General features: G+C 41.7%; 1 protein-coding gene across 2 annotated transcripts in view; it reads right to left on the bottom strand.

The window, feature by feature from the left end:
- The window catches only part of SNTG1 (syntrophin gamma 1), a 3,232,656-nt gene that overhangs the window by 554,779 nt on the left and 2,656,919 nt on the right, over positions 1 to 20,958 (bottom strand). For both annotated transcript variants that reach the window (XM_069218895.1, XM_069218893.1), the window contains one exon: positions 14,123 to 14,239. In XM_069218895.1, the coding sequence (XP_069074996.1) occupies positions 14,123 to 14,239 (117 nt within the window). The remainder of the gene's footprint in view (positions 1 to 14,122; positions 14,240 to 20,958) is intronic.

Below are 20,958 nucleotides of genomic sequence, written 5' to 3'. Positions count from 1 at the left end.
CTTCCATGGTCACAGGCCAGTGACAATTTTCGACAATTATGCCTACATGCACCATTACCTACTTGCAAGTTCTCCTTTGTGCTGGCGTTAAGTTTGAGAACATTTTGCAGCATACAACTCTGGATTCCAATTACATATTAAGTCAAATTAGTTGTAGATTTAGCTACATGATTGTCCAGATGCACAATTAGTTATGTTTCATTTAGGATTATACCCTGTGGAGGGGTGGGTGCTCACAGAAGGGCCTCACAACCCATTTTGATGCTTAGTACCCTTGAATCATCCTAGCATCAGGTGAGTCTGAGGTTTTTAGAGACCTCTTCCGTCACATTCAAACATTTTTCACCTCTGAAGAAACACAAGATGCAAGTTAAAGTGTGATCTCCAATACAAAACAATGTCATACTGCTTACCTTTCCTTTTACCCTGAAGGAGGTATCAATTTTCATGGGGGCACATTACAAAATTGTGGTGTGATCATTTTCCATATAGTTCCTACCAAAATACACTATTATATGAATTGTATTTTGGCCAACAGTTCAGATTGACCAAACCTGCATAAAGTGAACATGTAAGAAGTTCAGACTGGTATTGGAGTTGGAATTAAAAGGCAGTAATGCATAAAGTGTAAGTTGCAACTCAGAATACTTTGTAGGAACTGTTTTTTACAGTGTGGGCAGGATTAAATACAATTCAGCATAGGAAGAGAATAACAGAAAATATAGAATGAAGCTGCTTTTTGGAGCACAGTGTTAGAATTCATGAAATGCAAGTAGGACATTGAAAAACAATTACAGTGATTTTTTTTATTCATTTTGATTTGTAGATTTATATAGTGTGGCAAATACCCAGACAAGGTGTTGAAGTGCTGAAGGAAGAATCAAAAAAGTGCAGAAAGACTATTAATAGAAGTTACAGGGTGTACTATAAATTAGTCTATAAAAACGCATTTTATTGATTGTAGTGGAATTTATATATGCTTTGCATCCCCTTTTGTGAAAAATACAGCTTTTTTCGGGTTGTCTTGTTGCATTATTAATATAACGCTTTATAACCAGATGAGGTCATGAAGCGCTTCAACTAGTGTTTGGTTCCTGTACTCCATTTGGGGCACATACTTCAATCAATGGGTGGTGTTTGTGGTTTGGCCTTTCTGAGACTCGTTGGAAGAGGTTCATGAGGTTGGATGATGGAGTAGACAAATGGTACACTGGACACACTAAGCATAAGCACAGGTGTTGCAGAGGGTTTGAACATACACTTAGGCTCACATTTCTATGTTTTATGTAGAAACTAAAGATATGCATCAATAGTGTCCAATATGGCATATGAAGCTCAGTCAGCAACGTCACGAGACCAAAAGTATTTGGAGGCACTTTAAAACCATTAGGGACTATTGTATGAACTATATCTAGAAATTATGGTTGGCAACAAAAGAACAATCAATTGAAGGTGCTGATAGAACATTAAAGGATGGGTGTATAGCATTCATCGAGGAGCAACAAAAGGAGCAAACCATTTGAGGAGTTGATACACCATCAATGAGTGTTAAATGGGTATGGGGCCCACCCAGGAGTGACTGGGGAGCAACAGAAATACAACTAACTGAAGGCCCTGTTAAATCACCAAAGGAGTGGTGTAAGGTGTTCACACAGGAGCAAAAGTGGAATAACCCTTTGGCGAGAATGCTAAACTACCAAGAAGTATTATATGAATTTTAGACAGGAACAACAAAAAATCAATCCACTGGATTTGCTATTTGTCCAACCAAGGAGCAATGTGTGATGTACAGCTTACTTTGTCCTTTAGGGTTGTTCAAATCTGAGCACAGAAGAATCCTTAAGGAATTGTTTATCAATACCTTTGATTACTTTAAGTTGGTCATACCCAATGTATCCAATAACTATTTTGCTTTAGACACTCAATTAAATACAATGCTGTCATGTATTTTGATGAGGAGTGTTCAATTTGGAGTGAATGTTAAGATGTATTCATTTATATATGATTCATAAATCATAAAAAATACATTAAGAAGGGTTATATAAAAGACACATAAGAGTTGGCCAAATAGACACCACAAATCCATTATCAGCCGAGTAGTGACTACAGTCAATAAAGAAATCCACTCAACCAATCCTGAGAAGAACTTTCAGCCAATGTTTATTTTGCTTGGTGGCACATTCTATTCGTTCTGTTGTAGTAGAGTACTGTTCACATTTTGGTCTCTTTCGTCACCATACAGTACACAGTAGCATCCTCAGGACGTGCTGTTCATAATCAACCCATGTTTTCATAATCTAATGTGGGAACTTATAAACAAAATAAGGAATCAAAACCGCTCAATAAACCATAGTAATATGCCTCGTGAACACATGCTGTGGACCAATCACTCCATAACGCATGTTAGAAAACCAAGACCAGACCACTAGTGTTGTGTGTCTGTGAAAAAATGCCATCTACCAACAATAAAACCGAACAAAATAGTGTTGTGCACCTAGTTAAAAAATACTTACAAACCAAGACCTAGGAGCCAGATAAAAATATGCTTACCATGTATTATTGATAAAGGCAGCATTAAACCAATAACATCCAATACGGTGCCTTCTGATTCGACTTATAGTATTTGGAAGACAATCAGTAAAGCTTATTCAGACATCCCTGAAAATTATCGGAGTTTGAAATAGAGATTGCACTCAAATGAGACTTAAGCAGAACATACTTTCTAAATCGCAAAAACAAAGCAAAACAGGTCGGTAACTATCCACAAACTCGATTTCTGTAAAAATTATTATAGTTAGGGAACCATCAGTCCTCACAATTATTTGAAAGCACAGAGGAAATCAGTTCAATTCGGTTCATATCGCGTAATTCGGCATATATGTAGCCATAAAAAATGCATAACAAGATACATAAAATACATTACAATTGCATATGCAGATCAACTTTGAAAATCAACGTAATGTAATCAAAAATACGGCTGGCCTTGATAAGCAGCGCGGCCGTCTAAGAGCAAGTAAACTATGCAAATCCCCGACCACTACGTTTCCAACCGGACAATTACTTCTCTAAACCACCTACCTCAACTAGAAAACTTGATTCTGTGGCCCCCTTCCAAGCATTAAAAATAAATATTGCAATAACCCTCCATTGATTTCCTGCATCTTATCGTAGCTTTCAGAAAGGAACAAACATCATAGCTATTTAAAAACGGAAGACAGGTCAGAGAATCTTTGCTCTTCCTGAGGATCAAAGATTTTAAAATTGGCTTAATAAATAGTTGAGAAAAGGTGTTTAAAATTGGCAGAAGAACATAAAGTGACTGGGAGTCTGCTCTTACAGACCAACAAGGACATGTCCAAACTGTCGTCCCCAAAAGACCACTAGTACCTGAAAAGCTCATTAAACGCCACACGGTACCCGCCCTAAAACGAAAAAGTAAGGATCGCTCCCAGCTTGAGAAAGCAGCAATTAAATACCATTTAATGTAATAATGCTCATCCCGCCCCGCCCCCAGATACCTCCACGAGCCGCTACTGGCTACATATGCGACTTATCTGATTTTCTTTAAAGTGCAAGGCAAGTCAAATAGGGCCGAGGCTCAACGCTGTAAAGCTTTTTTTGTACAACATAAGCTAACAAGAGGATTTAGGTGCATTTATCTAAATTGAGACAGTCTAAAATGATGTCTCTATTTAGACTCACCTCAGTGTTGGCCCAAAAAATGACCCAAAGTTAAAAGAGGGGCCAGCTTCCTCTTACCGATATGTCTTGCAGATTGAGCTCTGAATGAGTGATGAAATGACTGCTGGTGCATGAGATGCCTATGAATGCACTTTTCCTTGGTCTGCAAAGTCACGACGCTATGGCATCCCCAAACCCCAGCACCATATAGGGCCACCAAAATACACTGAGCATTATAAATATTCTTTACCAGTCCCCCTAACTACAGCATGCTAAATAGTGCTCCCACTGACCTACATAACTTCAAGCGAGAACAACGGATCTGCGGTTGCCAAGAGCTTTCATTGTTAAAAACAACCCCCAGATAGTTAAAATCGCTTACAGTGCCAAGTGGATCCTACTACATAGAGAATTGTTGAAAGCATTCTTTAACAGGGACTCCCATACATCGGTATTGCACTTGATAAGGTCCATTGGGATCCTGTCTGGTACCGGTGCATTTCCACTTGGGCTTTGCTTAATAGCCTAGGTAACTTCCTGGAGGGTAACCTGTACTGTTACAGAGTCAGACAATTTGACGCTTAACAATTTGACGCTTAATTTGACACGTATCTTTAACACTACAGGTTCTCTTTATCAGCTGAGTGGTATATGGCTCTGAAGTGATTTACTCAATCAGAACCCGGGATTCTATAATTCAAGAGGGTATTTGGTGGAGCTTCACTCTACTTAATCTTCTTAACCAGGTCCCAAAATATTTTACTATTTTTGGTAAGTGTAGCACTTTCCAAGAGTTCCAAATCCCTACTGTTCAGAGCAATCGTTCTCGTCTTCAAGGTGTTTTTGTAAAGCTTGAAAACTTCCCCCACTACAATTGGGTCTTGTGGGGTGGCGGAGAGACCCTCCCTTAACCTACAATTAGCTAGTGAGCAGTGGCTGTCAGACCATCAAGGGTTTAGCTGTCCAGTCCTGATTGGTTGTAACAGAAATTGCCCAATTTTTAGACTAAGGGTTTTATAATGGGCTAGCATTATGGCCCCCCATTTGTCCGACAAACAGTGCAAGAATATCACTAAACGTGATTTCAACAGAGCAGCTAAAGTCACCCCCGGATCTTTCAGATGCCATACTAGCCTCAATCCATCACAAGTGTGGTGAGTAATGAAAAGTGGCACCTCTGGTGGCACTGCTTTGAACAACAGAAAATGTCCTACAACATATAGAGCATTATGGTACCCACATCTGTTGCCAAAACCACACGAGAGCCATGCTGAGAAAATGTCTGGTTGCAAATATGTACTCTGTAACCAAAACCTGACCATCCCCCCTAAAAAGGTCCAATAATGCCACATCATTGCTAAATGATTCCACAAGGTCATCATGGTGGTGGTCAGCAATATACCCACCCAGTTCTTCTTCTCTGCTCCCTGGTTTTGCCCATGGGAGAGCATGACACTCTTGACCCTGTACCTGTGTAGCCTGGTAGGCTTTAAACCAGCAAGGAAAGCAAATAAACATTTGAAATGGGTGCATACAGTGTTTGAAAAGCAATTGTTATAAATATTTAAATTACATAAAAAAATAAATGAATTAATCCTGATGAGCAGGCCAGAAAAACAGAACTTTTGTTTCTAAAACAAAGACATCCACTTTCAAATTTAACTTGACCCAATCAGAAAGTCCTCCCACTCCCCTTTGCTCTGCTTCATGCGGAGGGGATGGCTGGGTAAGAATAACATGCATAACCAGGACAAGTAGAATGAGTAGTGTTCCAAGTTTCCTGAAAAGCAATAAAATCGTATTTTACAACTAAGTTCAACCAATCAGGGTTAGCAATCTTCTCCTTTGGCCAGCTATGTACCAACGCAAAAAGGTAAAGAAACTCCTTATGCTGATGTTCATGGAAACCTTGAGGAAACTCTATCATCCTGAGAGGTGACAGTACTATTAGGTATAAGGAAGACAGCTTGGGGCCTGATGTACGACCTTTTGTTTTGCATCCCGCTTGAGAATCACAAATTGCGAGTTGCAAAACAAAATGTACAACAATGTGAACCACACTGTTTGCGATTCCCAAATAGGTCGCAAGGGACCTCCCGCATTAATATTCATGAGCCAGGTCGCAATTTGTGACCCATTTGGGAATGGCTTCACTCGCAGGGATGGTGGCCTGCTGGTCTCAGCAGGCCACCATGGCTGTGGCTGCTTTTCAATAAAGCAGTTTTTAAAAAAATGCAGCTCATTTTCCTTAAAGGAAAATGGGATGCATTTCAAAAAGAAAAAGAAAACGTTTTCTTTTCATTTTTTCAGAGTAGGCAGTGGTCCGTGGGTCCATTGGCTGCTCTGAAAAATATTTTCGCTACCATTCACAAAAGGGAATGGGTCCCGTGTGGACCCCTGCCCATTTGCGAATGGGTTAACACCAATTTGAAATTGCTGTTAACTGCAATTGTTTTGTAACCGCATTCACAGTCACAAAACAATCATACATTCCACTGGGTCTTGCAATTAGGAAGGGACATCTTCTGGATGCCCCTTCCAAATTTCGAGTTGCATTCCCTATTTTCTAAGTCGGTAATTGCGTACCGCCTCACAAAATAGGAATAGTACATTCCACACCTGGCCATTTAGTGGTTTCAAACTGGGATTTTCACCTTTTGCGACTGCGAGAAGGCATTGTATACTGGGCCCTTGGTTACCAGTTTGAGTAGCATCTGGGAGTCAGTCCATGGTACAGAGAATGTCCAAGCGATTTGAGAGTGGAATGGAAAACTGAGCCCACCTATCATTAAGAGGGTGCAGACTCTTCCCTGATGCAATTGAAGTGTTAGTCAGACAACAGGGACCAACTTGGGGACTTGTGTGGATTTTTTGGAGTCACAATTCCAAGATAAGGATATTGTGGTTGCAGAGAAACAAAGCTGGGTCTGTAAAAGAATCCTAGTGGAACCACAAATATACTGCCCCTCACCCTAACCCGGCTAAAAGACCCAAGCAGGAGGCTTTGTACAAGAGATGAGGATCTAAAGTTAACTATAACACATTTCCACTCAGCAATAAACTGGTCCAAGCCCAACCCATTCAACGCTTCCGGTCAGCAAAATATCATTAGCAGGGGCAAAGGAGAACCCTCTGAAGTGTACAAACCAGTCCAAAATGTTATTACACAGCTCATTTTTGGACTCTACCTGACCCTCAAACAAAGCTGAGACTCCAATCAGCATAGCCACATATGGGAAGTCGGCTGTAGGAAGATATATATTGGGCTGAGTTTTTGTGGTGCATTAATCGCTTCTGGGTTGCCACTCTGCATGCCCCTCCACATGTGAATTTTTAAGGAAGCCACTTCTGAGAGGGTTCAAACTAGACTCATCAGATGGTAGAGGACACTGCCCAAAGGCTGTATTTCCTACAGGCCCTGATGTTGGAGGACTGATAGTGGGCTAGCTTAAAAGCCGCTCATCTAGCCCTCCTGAAGTATGTTACATCAGAGAGCAAGGCGGTGGCAAAGTAGCAGTTATATGGGTGATATCCCCTGATGAGGACCACTCTGATAACTGGACTGACTGAGCAAGGAACCAATTTGCAGTTTAATAGTTTTGATCCCCACAGTTTTAGGAGAGAGTTCAGCCTGAAGGAGTTCTTTGATTTTCACACAGCAAACTTTCATGCACTGATCGATCAAGGATTAATCCAATATTGAGGTCCCTATGGCCCCAGCCTGATGCGGGGATAGGAAAGATGAAGCCAATCAACACTAGTGACAGAGCCCAAAATTAGGGTTTGGCTTGCCTGGGTGGTCTTGTTAGTTGCATTATTTGTTGATGTTTTTTGCTCGCTGCATGTTTCCTGCTCTGTTCTCCTATTAGAGAGGGAGAGGTGGTGGCTTTGCTAGGTGCTAAGATAGGTAATCCAAGGGTGCCTGCTGGTCGGTACCGGGGACTATCTTGTTGAAGACTGAGGATGGTCTGTGCATCAAGGCTAGGCCAACAGAATTGTCTGAAGTTGCCTCTTTAGAAAACGCAGTATATATCTGTTAGAAACAGGGTCTTTGGTTGACAGTCAGGTTACCCCCTGTTCAAGCAAGGACCCTCACTCTAGTCAGGGTAAAAGAGAATAACCCTCAGCTAACCCCTGCTTACCCCCTTGGTAGCTTGGCAGAGCAGTATGCTTAACTTCAGAGTGCTAGGTTTAAAGTATTTGTACCAACACACACAGTAACTTAATGAAAAGACTACAAAATGACACAACACCAGTTTAGAGAAATAGGAAATATTTATCTAAACACAACAAGACCAAAACGACAAAAATCCAACATACACAAGTCAAGTTATGAATTTTTAAAGATTAAACTCAAAAATAGCACTTAGAAACACAAAATGCTTCGATGAGGTGTTAACACGGCGTCGTGACTGAGTCGTTCCCGACAAGCTGACACCACCGACGCCGGACACAAAGTCGCGTAGACCCCCAAGTACAGTACCTTTGGTGAAGAGTGAAAACAAGTTGATGCGCGAAGTCGGGGATCTCGGCGTCTGTGCGAAACGTTGAATCCACGCACTTCGAGCGGGGTCAGTCACGTTGTGGTGCGGCGACTTCCATGGAGTCGCGGACTTCAGCGGGGCTGCAACGGCTTCAGGCCTGCAAAGGTTGTCGCGTTCCAGCGAAGATCAAGGAGTCAGTTGCAGGCGGCGTCACAGGATTCAGCAGCGGCGTCGGTCCGAAGTCGTCTAAAGTGGATTTCCTTGGATTTCTATCAGCTTTCCTTTCAAGGGCCCAGGGACTGGAAAGGGCACCACTTGTCAGAGCAGGAGTCTCTCCAGAGACTCCAGGTGCTGGCAGAGAGAAGTCTTTGCTGTCCCTGAGACTTCAAACAACAGGAGGCAGGCTCTAAATCAAGCCCTTGGAGATTTCTTCACAAGATGGAAGGCACACAAAGTCCAATCTTTGCCCTCTTACTCTGGCAGAAGCAGCAACTGCAGGATGGCTCCACAAAGCACAGTCACAGGCAGGGCAGCTCTTCTTCCTCAGCTCTCCAGCTCTTCTCCAGGCAGAGGTTCCTCTTGTTTCCAGAAGTGTTCTAAATTCTGTGGTTTTGGGTGCCCTTCTTATACCCAATTTCTCCTTTGAAGTAGGCCTACTTCAAAGTAAAGTCTCTTTTGAATGTGAAATCCTGCCTTGCCCAGGCCAGGCCCCAGACACTCACCAGGGGGTCGGAGACTGCATTGTGTGAGGACAGCCACATCTCTTTCAGGTGTAAATGACCACTCCTCCCCTCCCTCCTAGCACAGGTGACTCATCAGGAATTGCAGACTACACCCCAGCTACCTTTGTGTCACTGTCTAGTGTGAGGTGCAACCAGCCCAACTGTCATACTGACCCAGACAGAGAATCCACAAACAGGGAGAGTCACAGAAATTGTATAAGCAAGAAAATGCTCACTTTCTAAAAGTGGCATTTTCAAACACACAATCTTAAAATCAACTTTACTAAAATATGTATTTTTAAATTGTGAGCCCAGAGACCCCAAACTCCACATGTCAAGAGAATCTACACTTTAATCAGATTTAAAGGTAGCAACCATGTTAACCTATGAGAGGGACAGGCCTTGCAACAGTGAAAAACGAATTAACAACATTTCACTGTCAGGATATATAAAACACATTACTATATGTCCTACCTTAACCATACACTGCACCCTACTCTTGGGGCTACCTAGGGCCTACCTTAGGGGTGTCTGACATGTAAGAAAAGGGAAGGTTTAGGCCTGGCAAGTGGGTACACTTGCCAAGTCGAATTTACAGTTAAAACTGCACACACAGACACTGCAGTGGCAGGTCTGAGACATGATTACAGAGCTACTCATGTGGGTGGCACAACTAGTGCTGCAGGCCCACTATTAGCATTTGATTTACAGGCCCTGGCACCTCTAGTGCACTTTACTAGGGATTTACTAGTAAATCAAATATGCCAATCATGGATAAACCAATTACATACAATTTACTCAGAGAGCATATGCACTTTAGCACTGGTTAGCAGTGGTAAAGTGCTCAGAGTTCAAAAGCAAACAGCAACAGGTCAGAAAAAGTAGGAGACAGGAGGCAAAAAGATGGGGATGACCCTGCATAAGCAAAAAAGTCCAACAATATAATAACCACATTCAGTGAGGGTCTCCTTTCTATTAGTACAATTTCAATGCTGACGACCCCCATGGCTCTTTCCAACATATGGTCAATAGTGGTATAATTTTATGGTGGAGTAGGAGCTGGGTGGCTCCCAAGAGTTTATTTCTTTTCCATTGTGCCAATGAAATAACCAGTAAGTTAGCAACAAATCAAGTAAAATAAAGCAAGAGTATATTGTGAAAGGTGTCTAATGCAAGACCTACCTCTACCATAAGATATCATTGAGTTATGTTATTCATTTAATAAGTGATAACTTTCATTTGGCAGCAGGTAGGATCAAGTGTAGTATCTAAAGAATTGTAATGTAAACCCCCTCTTTTGTAAAGCCAGATTTTAAGTCGCAATTCTGAAAAACGCCACATTTAGAAAGTTAGCATCTTATTGTTCCAACCATTTGGTATTTGCAACTTGTATCCTTGATCATATGCTTAGGTGTAACTGGCATTTGATCTATGTGTATTGCTCCCAGTGTTGGCAGCATAGCCCATCTCTTCCTTGATAAAGGACTGAGCTATCACCTACCACATTTGTGCAACACAAAGACTCTGCCTCAACAACTCACAAACATTTTCACAATAGTCTTTTTTGCCCTTAGTCAAGCTGGGGTCAGGACAAGAAGGCAGGAAACTGCAAACACCTCTGTGGGTGGAACCCTCTAGAACATTTTCCTACTTCAAAGCTGGCACCAGGAATAGCTAGTGGTCTCATAGACCCAACTCTTCAGCACACATCTGGTCCTGTGAAAGATTTAGAAGAAGGATTGCTGTGCTGCTCCTTTCCTGAAAGAAGGACTGCTGCTCTGCTGCCCTGCTACCTGAGTAAGAATGACTGGACCTGCATCTTGAACAAAAGACCATCAGAGTGACTTCAAGGGCTAGTTGACTGGTCTCCTGAGCAGAGCCTCAGGGACACAAAGAGTCTCCAACTACCTTGAATCCAGTACCTGGATTCTGCCTAAGGTGAGTCTTGTCCCCCAAGTGGTGCCACTCCAGTCCTAGACCGTTGTACAACCCATCACTTTTTGGAACTGCTGCTGCGAAATACCTCCACAACACAGGATCTCGCATCACAGCAATCCAACTCCTCTGCACTGCTGCTGAGTGTTGCATCCTCGATGCAGGACCTTGCAACACTTTACAACCAAGATTTAAGGTTGTTTGTTCAGCTGGCTTATCTTGGTCCCTGTATCCAGCCCACACTCCATCACCATCAGCCTGAACGTCTGACTTTGTCCTGGTCCAGGGTGAGTGGATAACTCCATTTACCATTTGGGCTTAACCACTGTTTCTGCTTAAACATTTTTTATTGCATATCTCCGGTTCTACCAATTGCATTTGTGTTGTTTTGGTGTCAAATAATTTACTACTTTCTACTCTATTTTTTCTAAGTTGGTGTGGCTTTCTTATGTTGTATATCACTTTATAACTGTTTGTGTGCTCCATAAATATTTTAAACATTCCCTCTAAGTTAAGCCTGACTGCTTTTTTGCCAAGCTAACAGAGGGTTGAGCACAGGTTAATTTGGGGTTTGCTTGAGTTTCACGCTGACCTGAATTGTGGTTGCCGCTTGAGTAGGGTTTCTACCACCTCAACCAGTAACCCAATCTCCTACAATGGGCTATCCTGGGCTGGGGGCGGAGTTGTACCATTTATGTTTCAAAGGGCTTTGACTCCAGCATATACAAAGGAAACTGACACTAGTCTTTTGTCACCCCTGACTTCTTCGACCCTTGATAGGGCAAAGGAAGATCTTTTTTAAGAAACAGATCTGGGGAAGTGTAGGGAGTCCCCACACTTCAAAGGCTGGCACCAGGTAAATATATTGGATCTCCAGAGCCAGTCTTCAGTATATCCGTGGACCTGTGAACATTACAGAACAAGGACTTTTTCCCCACAGGACTGTCCTGCTGCATGAGGTGTGCCTTGTTCCACAGAGGAATGCCCTGCTGATACCAAAAGACTGTCTGGCTGCTTGAGGACTGCCTTCACCTCCCAAAGGGGTGACCTTCCGCTTGAGGACTGCCCTACTTTCTGAGAAGGAAGACTTGTCCTACTTCCTTCTCCCAAGACTAATGTGAGTGACGTCAGGGGTCATTTGACTGCCCTGTCGTCCTGTCTGAGCTAAAGTGACACAACAGGAACCAGAGGCCTCACTGTAACTGCCTAGCTGACGTGCTGCACTTAATCTGCCTGGACCTGCCTTAGCCCTGCTGGCCTCTGCTGCTGTGAGGTCTTGATCTCTAAAACATGCCTCTCCAGGTCCTGGATGTTTGTTTGGCATGAGTTGAGCTTCTCTTGCGAGGAAAGGTGAAATCCTGACGTTTTGGGCTCTTGATGACTGCAAACAGGCCCATTATTGCTGAGAATCTGCCACACATGGCATCCTCTAATATGGAGTTCAGATGAACCTGACTCCACACTGTAGTGACAGCCAGTTAGAGACATGTATTTTGTTCAACAGCAACAACAGGCTGCAGCAATTGTGAAAGTGAAGCTCGAGAAACAAAAGTCCAAGACGCCTGACAGGCTCTTCATCCTACAGTGATGCCAGCCAGTGATGCCCAGCCTGCTTTTCATACTCCAGTGACGACCATCCACAAAGCTCTCCCTGCTCCTCTTCCACAATGAATAGCTCTTCACGCTGGACTTTGAGAAGGTAACTTTTTCTGCAGGACTAACTTGGTCCCTGTATCCAGCCCACCTTCATCACTGTTGGCCTGAACTTATGCTTTTACCCCAGTCTAGTATGCCCAGATGACCGTGAGTGCCGCTTTGTGCTTTTAGGTGTTATATCTACGTAAACTTTGAAAATGCATATCTCTGGTTCTACTGATTTGATTTTTATCGTTCTTGTATGATTCTATTTATCAAATTGTACTGTATTATTCTAAATTGGTTTGTGTTTTTTCTTGTGTTCTGTTTTCAATTTGATCTGTTTGTGTGCTACATAAATAGCCTACACATTGCCTCTAAGTTAAGCCAGATTGCTTTGTGCCAAGCTACCTGAGGTTTAAGGACAAGTTAATTTAGTAACTGTTTGTGGTTCACCCTGACAAGGATTTTGAATTTTGCTTGAGTGGGGCTTCCACCCTCTGGCAACCAATAACCAAATTTATCACACATATACCTACAGTTGTACATCTATTTACAACCTTACTTAGAAATATCTTTGAAGGTAACAGAGGCCAGTGCAGGAATAGCAACAATTAAACTTAAACCATGACTTCATTTTATGACATTATAAACTCCCCAAGACCCATATAGTGTAGTAAATACAAGTGCATTATTAACTATATATATAATTATGTTCTCTCCACTACAACAAACCAGGCACGGATCTCCATGATGATAATAATCACAGGGCTGCCACATCCCAAAATAAATTAAGCCCTCTGTCATCAAAGTTGCATATTATGGAAACACCATAATTTATGCGTTTAGGTTTTAGAGAGAAGTTCAGTCTTAATCAATCATCTAAATCAGTGGCCTTAAGGCAGTGGTATTACAAAGGCCCCTGCAGCCCCGAGCTCCAGAAGGCCTACTCAGCACAGCACCTGGACTAAGTCGGTAGGGGGTGGGCTCTCTTCGTTCTGTGCAGGGGTGCCCATCTAGTTTCGTTACGCCACTGAGGTTAGGTACAGTTAGCCAGCTTGCAGAGATCTACTTTTATTTTCTCAAAGCATTATTTTACTCCGCTGTCTGCCTGGTCAGGCACCAAATATGTGGACTGTATTTCATTTAATCATGTTTCTTATCAGCAATTTTCAGCGAAACCTGTGTGGATCACATATAAAGAATCCGACTTTCACCAAACAATTGTTTTTAACACTACAATTGTGAACTCAAACAACATTTGTCTAAATATCCATTTACATTATGCATCTCAAAACCATAATTGCAATAAATATAAGCCAAATAAGAAAACATATTTTAAACAAAACCAAACCTTGGTGTTAAACCCTATGATCTGCACAACGCGTTCAACCTAATAGTTATCGTCAAACAACAACAACGTGCCTGCTTAGCACACATCCCCCATGAATATTGATGCTGCAACTTTCCTTCTTACACTGTTGTTTTCTGGTACATTTTCATGGCCAACCATGGTGTATTATTTATTTTAGTGAAAAATATCACTATGCTCACTCCCTCGTAATTTGTGTGACATAACAGATGTTACAATTAACTATAAATGTATATGACTGTGGCATGTAAGACATATTTAATCAACAGGAAGGATAAGGAATCAATACTTACTGGAGGTGCAGCAAACTTGTAGAGAGATGATCCTCTGAGAGCCAAAAACTTTGGTGTGTACATTCGGTCCTGGAGCGTGTCTTGTTCCCGCTCTTCTACCCAGCCCATATAGACTATCTGACAAAGAAAGGAAAGGCATTGACCAATCTAAGATATGAAAAGTAAACACAAGCCAATGGACTTCTAAGGCTATTATATTAAAAATGCAAAAAACTTTATTTTTCAATATTACCTTGAACATGTGTAACATATTTCTATGCTATGGAAGTCCAATAATTGTAAATGCTGTTTTCTGCTGTGACGAAATTCTCATGCATTCCGATCCTGCAGCATCACTTTTGAATATCTGTATTCATGTACAGCTTTTACCCACCCCAAAGAGGGAAAAATCTGCTTTATTGGATCACCTGTTAAGTACTTCGCTGCTCATGCCAAAGACTTTAACTACAGTGTACAGCACAGATGTACCTTAGACAGAAGTTCAAATGGAAAAAGATTGAAAAAAGCTGACATAAGCGCACCTTGATTTTATCTGTCTCACAAGTTAGAGAATTAGAGGGGAGCACTATGGGAGGGACACTCACTGTATCCTTTTATCGAGAAAACTGCGTCTATCCTGTGCTTTGCTGTTTTTTTGCCTGCCAATTACCTGGTGTTAATTGAACATAAATTAATTTAGTTTGCTGTATTTGGTAACTATTGTTCATGTAAAAATGTTAACTACGTTGTACCCATGTTGGAATGTAGTGCACTTGTATAGTAACAACCAATATTATATTTTTAGAACTGCATAGTTCATTTACAATACTTACAGTTGAACATCACCAGATCGTTAATTATTTGTTTACCACAAAACTTAAAAGAGGCTTAGGTACGGATAGTTATAAATTAGGTGTGCAGATTCTGGAGCCAGATGTTAATGAGCTCGAGTCAAAAGAGAACTATATTGCATTTTATTAGATAGGTAGAACGGGAAGCCTTATTGGTGCAACACACAGATTCCTACTCGATTTAAACTTAAGAAAAACAAAGGGCCGAATTTAAGGAAAGCGGCGCTGCATCCAATGCACCACTACTTTTCATGTGCCCCCTGCAACCTCTAATGTCACCATGTGTGCGCCGTACTTCTGATGCAGCTGCCCATGGTAGTATTAGGAACAATAGCATCACATTTTTTGATGCTATCGTGGTGCTTTGCTCCACGAGTGTCAGAAATGTTGACGCTAGTGGAACAAGGCGCAAGGATGTCCATTGATTACAATGGCTACATCCTTTTAACGCCTCCTTTCAGCAGGCATTATAAATTAGGCAAAAAATGGCACCATTTTTTAGGGCTTCCTTGCGCCGAAACACCCTCTTTGCATACATTATGCATGGTGCAAGCATAATGTGGTGCAAAGGGTTACAAAGTGGCACAATACATGCATTGCACCACTTTGTAAATATGGCACGGGGAAAGGCCAACTTAGTATCAAAAACATGACACTGAGGCAGTGCACAGGGTTCTTAAATTTGCCCCAAAGTACTTCAGGTTGCATCAACTTTATAGGCCCATTAGCACCTCAAAAACATTAATTAAAAAATCTGTACCTTTTGCTCATGTTATAGAAACATAATTGGAGAGTGAGGACATATGTCTTTCGAACGCACAACGGTAAATACATTTTAGACTAACATCTTCCAAGGCATTTATTCTGCTCTGGCTGCCCTTAAGACTGCTCTTTACTCTTTGAGTGCGGCGGATTCGAAATAGTAGCTCTGCTGTCTAATAAATCGTTTCAGCACTCCTGAATATTATTTGGGGGGAGACCCACAACCGATGCCCTCCTTCAAACGAAATGGCGTTAACAAAGTATGAAACTATTCCGGTTATAAGAATATAGTACAAGAGATGATACTTGGATTACAAAGGTAATAATGCATGTTGTTTATGACATAAGCTAATAATGCAGGACAGCTCAGTCCATCTGGTATAATCACCTATTGTTCTTTCAGCAAATTTATATTTCTTCCTTTCTTTCTTTCATTGTTCCCCCGTGTTACTTTCTCTCTCTATCTCACCTATTTTCTATATGGTTTATGGCAATTATGGTAAGGGCAATGCTAAAGCCATTTACAATCGGCCTTAAATTCCATGTCTTGGAAAAGATTAATTAGAGTATCCATTCATATCTTGTATGATATCAATTAATAAATGCATGTTTGGTGAAAAAATGGGTCAGCGTTACTTTGCGCCTAAAATGGCATGGGCAAATTTCTGATAGATAAGAAACAATAATTATTGGAAACTCATGCTCTTCTCCCAACTAGGAAGGGTCACTTGAGCTCAAAGTTTAATCCACAGACACCAAATTCTTAGTATAGTTCTTCAATATAAATGTTGGACTTTTTTCCTTATGTAGTGTCATCCCTAATCTTTTAGCCTTTTGCCTCCTATTTTTTCTGACCTGTTTTTTTTGGCTTTAGAACTCTAAGAACTTTACCACTGCTAACCTGTGCTAAAGTGCATATGATCTTTGTGTAAATTGTGTTGTTGATTGGAGTTTCATGATTGGCATATTTGATTTACTGGTAGGTCCCTAGTACAGTGCACTAGAGGTGCCCAGGGCCTGCAGATAAAATGCTACTAGTGGGCCTGCAGCACTAGTTGTTCCAACCACATTAGTAGCCCTGTAATCATGTCTCAGACCTGCCACTGCAGTGTCAGCAGTTTTAAACTGCCAATTCGACTTGGCAAGTGTACCCACACGCCAGGCCTAAACCTTCTCATTTCTTACATGTAAGACACCCCTAAGGTAGGCCCTAGGTAGACCCAAGGGCAGGGTGCAGTGTACGCTTAAGGTAGGACATATACTAAAGTGTTTTATTTGTCCTGACAGTGAAATACTGCCAAATTTGGTTTTCACTGTTGCAAGGTTCAGCTCTCCCATAGGTTAACATGGGGGCTGCCCACAATTTAAAAATACATCTTTTAGTAAAGTTGGTTTTGAGATTGTGTGTTTGAAAATGCCACTTTTAGAAAGTGCGCATTTTCTTGCTTAAACCATTCTGTGACTCTGCCTGTTTGTGGATTCCCTGTCTTGGTCAGTTTGACAGTTGGGCTGTTTGCACCTCTCTCTAGACAGTGACACAAAGGGAACTGGGGTGTAGCCTCCATATCCTGATGAACCATCTGTGCTAGGAGGAAGGGGGGAGAGTGGTCACTTACACCTGGAAGGGCTGTGCCTGCCCTCACACAGTGCAGTCTCCAGCCCCCTGGTGTGTGTCTGGGGCCTGGCCTGGGCAGAGCAGGATTTCACAAACAAGAGCGACTTTCCTTTGAAGTAAGCCTATTTCAATGGCCAAAATGGGTATAAGAAGAGTACCCAAAACTACAGACTTTACATCACTTCTGGAAATCAAGAGGAACCTCTACCTGGAGAAGAGCTGAAGAGCTGAGGACAAGTGCTGCCCTGCTTGTGACTGTGCTTTGTGGAGCTATCCTGCAGTTGTTGCTTCTGCCTGGTTAAAGGGGACAAAGACTGGACTTTGTTGTGCATTCTTGCTTGTGAAGAAATCTCTGAGGGCTTGTCCCTAACTTGTCTCCTGTTGTTGAAGTCTCAGGGCCATCAAAGACTTCTCGTGCCAGCACCTGGACTCTCTGCTGAGACTCCTGCCCTTCCAAGTGGTGCCCTATCCAGTTCCTGGGGTCTTGACAGGTGAGGCTGGCAGATCAAGATTGAAAATCTACGCACAGACCGATGTGCGGGGAAATTTTCGACGCAACATCTGAGACACGGCTGGAAAAACAACACACCACCAGCTTCGCGGCTGAAATTGACTGCATCGTGGCTGGAAGATTGACGCACCCAGCTGGAGAAACACCGCTAACGGGGTCTGATAACATTGCAACCCACACTGCGCTGGTTTTCGAAACCGTGCGGCCGGATTTTCAATGCAACAGTGCTGGGTGTGCAAAAACAACGCATCACTCTCCAGCGGAGAGAAGAAACAACGCATGCCGACGTGACCTGAGGAGGAGAAACGACGCATGGTCTCACTTGCGGGTGAGAAATCGATGCTTTTCAATGCTAACAGTGTTCTTACTGTTTTCTCAAGGATTCAAGACTCTTTTGCTTTTAAGATTAATAACTTGACTTGTGTATGTTAGATTTTTTGTCTTTTTGGTCTTGTTTTGTTTAGAAAAATATTTCCTATTTTTCTAAACCTGTGTTGTGTCATTTTGTAGTGGTTTCACTGAGTTATTTTCACTGAGATACTGTGTGTGTTGGTACAAATACTTTACACGTAAACTCTGAAGTTAAGCCTGCCTGCTCGTGCCAAGTTACCAAGGGGATGAGCGTGGGTTAGCTGAGGGTGATTCTCCTTTATCCTGACTAGAGTAAGGATCCTTGCTTGGACAGGGGGTAACCTGACTGCCAACCAAAGACATAATTTCCAACAATAGAGTAGTAGTATTAAAAAGGCTTCAAGGAGCAAGCACAGATGATTTAGGGTCCAGATAAATGGGCACTGCCATAGTGCCTGACACCTATGGTCCCAGGTACTTGAAATTGTATTTGCCTCCACACTGTTCAGTTTTGTCATTCACCTAAAAAAATTACCTCCTGATAATGAATCTAAGGAATTCTGACCCAACTGTAAACTCTTAGCTTAAACCATGGAGCTCAGAGGTAATCTCATGCTGCATTTCAAACACTTTTGCACTAAACCATCCACTGGTTGAGTACTGAGATTGTGCACCCGTACACTTTATTGTCAATTAACCCTAAAATGTGCTGCTTATACGAAACATCCCTGGTGTCTGTTGCAAGAAGGTAATTTTAATAACTATTGTTCTGTAGGTGATATTCTAAAAATGCATTAATGAGAGCTCTTAGATAAAGAATCCCTCACCAAAAAGTGAATATTCTCTTCAGTTTGTTGCCTGTAAACACAGATTGTTGCTTCCCAAAAGCTAAGGCCCAAAATTCCAGAGATAAATCTACAGATGGAGATCTCTGCACATATATATTTAAGCCCACACCATATTTCGAGGTTTATATTCAAAAGAGCAAACAGACAATTAGATAAAGATAGGAAGAGTGTTCCACCTCTCTCAGGCCAAGTAGGAAAAATATGTACTTTGTAGCCATCATTGCAAATGTAGAGGTTGGATTGCTTAGTGGAGTTTGATGGAACATAATTTACACACAGGATGGTAATTTTTAAGCTTTTTGATAGTATGAGCAGCGCCAACGTAATTAAAGTTTATGGTCCAGATTTACACCTGTAACACACTATGCAGCACACCACCCAAAGTTGCTTTGCTGCTTCACATGAAAGGGAAAGAGCAGGAGTGTCATATCTACAGAGATGTGGCACTATCCTGCTCTCCCCCTAGCGCTCGTGCAAAATTACACTGCCGAGCGCCACACAAACCCACCTTCCCACCATATTGCAAAGGTTTCTGCATGAATCTAGCATAGGTTTGTTCTGTAAGGGTACCCTTCCAGTACAAAATAGTATGCTTAGAAATAACTTTAAAACTTTTCCCACTTTGGATGCCAGCTGTTCAGTGCAGCACACTTGCAAAGTGGTAAAAATTGGGTGAACACCAAAAAAACTCTCCTTTTTAAGGCCTGCTGTCAATTGATGTTAATATTTGGCGCAGAAGCCCACCCACTATTGTTAGTAGACAGCTTTTCATCAAAAACCATAGGTGGTTGCATGGAAATGACCATATACCACCCATTGCAGGTTCTTGATGCAGAGTTATGCAACGCAGTGCTCTGCGCTGCTTTGCTTTACTTTTTCCTACAAAACCAACATGAATATCAATTTGTATTGGTTTGTAAATCCCAAAGCTGATTTTGCATTGGATCTGTGTTAAAAAATTAATGTAAACCTGATGCAAAACTTCATAAATCTCAGCCCATATGCAGAAGTCCTGAAAAGAGATTGAAAATATGTCATTCCTGCATGGAGTATTAGTGCAGATGGCTGTGATAAAGGGAAATTGAAGAACTACTCAAAAGGTCAAGAATGAGTCTTGCATCAGAATCTTGGATCACCCGCAGGTAAATGTACAGCTATGCCGAGACAAGTAGAAGCAATCAGTCCTTGAATGACTAACTTGTGAACAGATAGAGTGTAAGAAACTGGAGTTATACTTGAGGCAGGTGAGTACCCACCTCATGTAATAACCACAGCCGTTGCAAACACTAATAGGAAAGGAAATTCAAATTAAATATGCTAATCGTGGTGTCTCAAGAAACTGTTACATTCCTCTTCTATCTATGCAGAAAATTCAAATCACTATTTTTATTGGTAAAAAGTATTCCATTTTATTTTATACTTCTCAGGCAAAGCATTTTATCCATTCCTAGGACTTCATAAGGACTGTAAAAATACAGACACAAAATATAATACAAAAAATGTTATACATAATAATCATGTATGTATACTATTTAGAATATTTCAGGTATGCTTTAAGGTTGTGTCACCTGCTATTTAATAGTTAGAGTGAAGATAGATTTGGGTGTGTACATTGAGGTTATAATGGTTTGAATTAAAAGTATTACAAATTCATTTTTTTAAATATCTGGGTGGGACACAAACTGGAGGAAAGAGAGCCAAGCATTCCAACACACTTCAAAGACAGGAGTCTTTGATTTAGAGAGAGGCCTCTGGAAAGGTGACAGTAAGGAGATGAGGCTGATAAGAGAATGACACAGAGTAGGTGTGAGAAATTGGTTTACTGGTTGGACTGGGGTGCGAGTCTGGTCGAGTAGCAACCACAATCATTGTCAGGATAAGGGAAATGCAATCCTCAAATTAACGTGTGCACATCCCTT

Source organism: Pleurodeles waltl, chromosome 2_2 (genome assembly GCF_031143425.1).
Source record: "Pleurodeles waltl isolate 20211129_DDA chromosome 2_2, aPleWal1.hap1.20221129, whole genome shotgun sequence".
NCBI classification, from domain to species: domain Eukaryota; kingdom Metazoa; phylum Chordata; class Amphibia; order Caudata; family Salamandridae; genus Pleurodeles; species Pleurodeles waltl.
The sequence above is the reverse complement of the archived record's forward strand: the minus strand, read 5'-3'. Positions and strand labels throughout refer to the sequence as shown.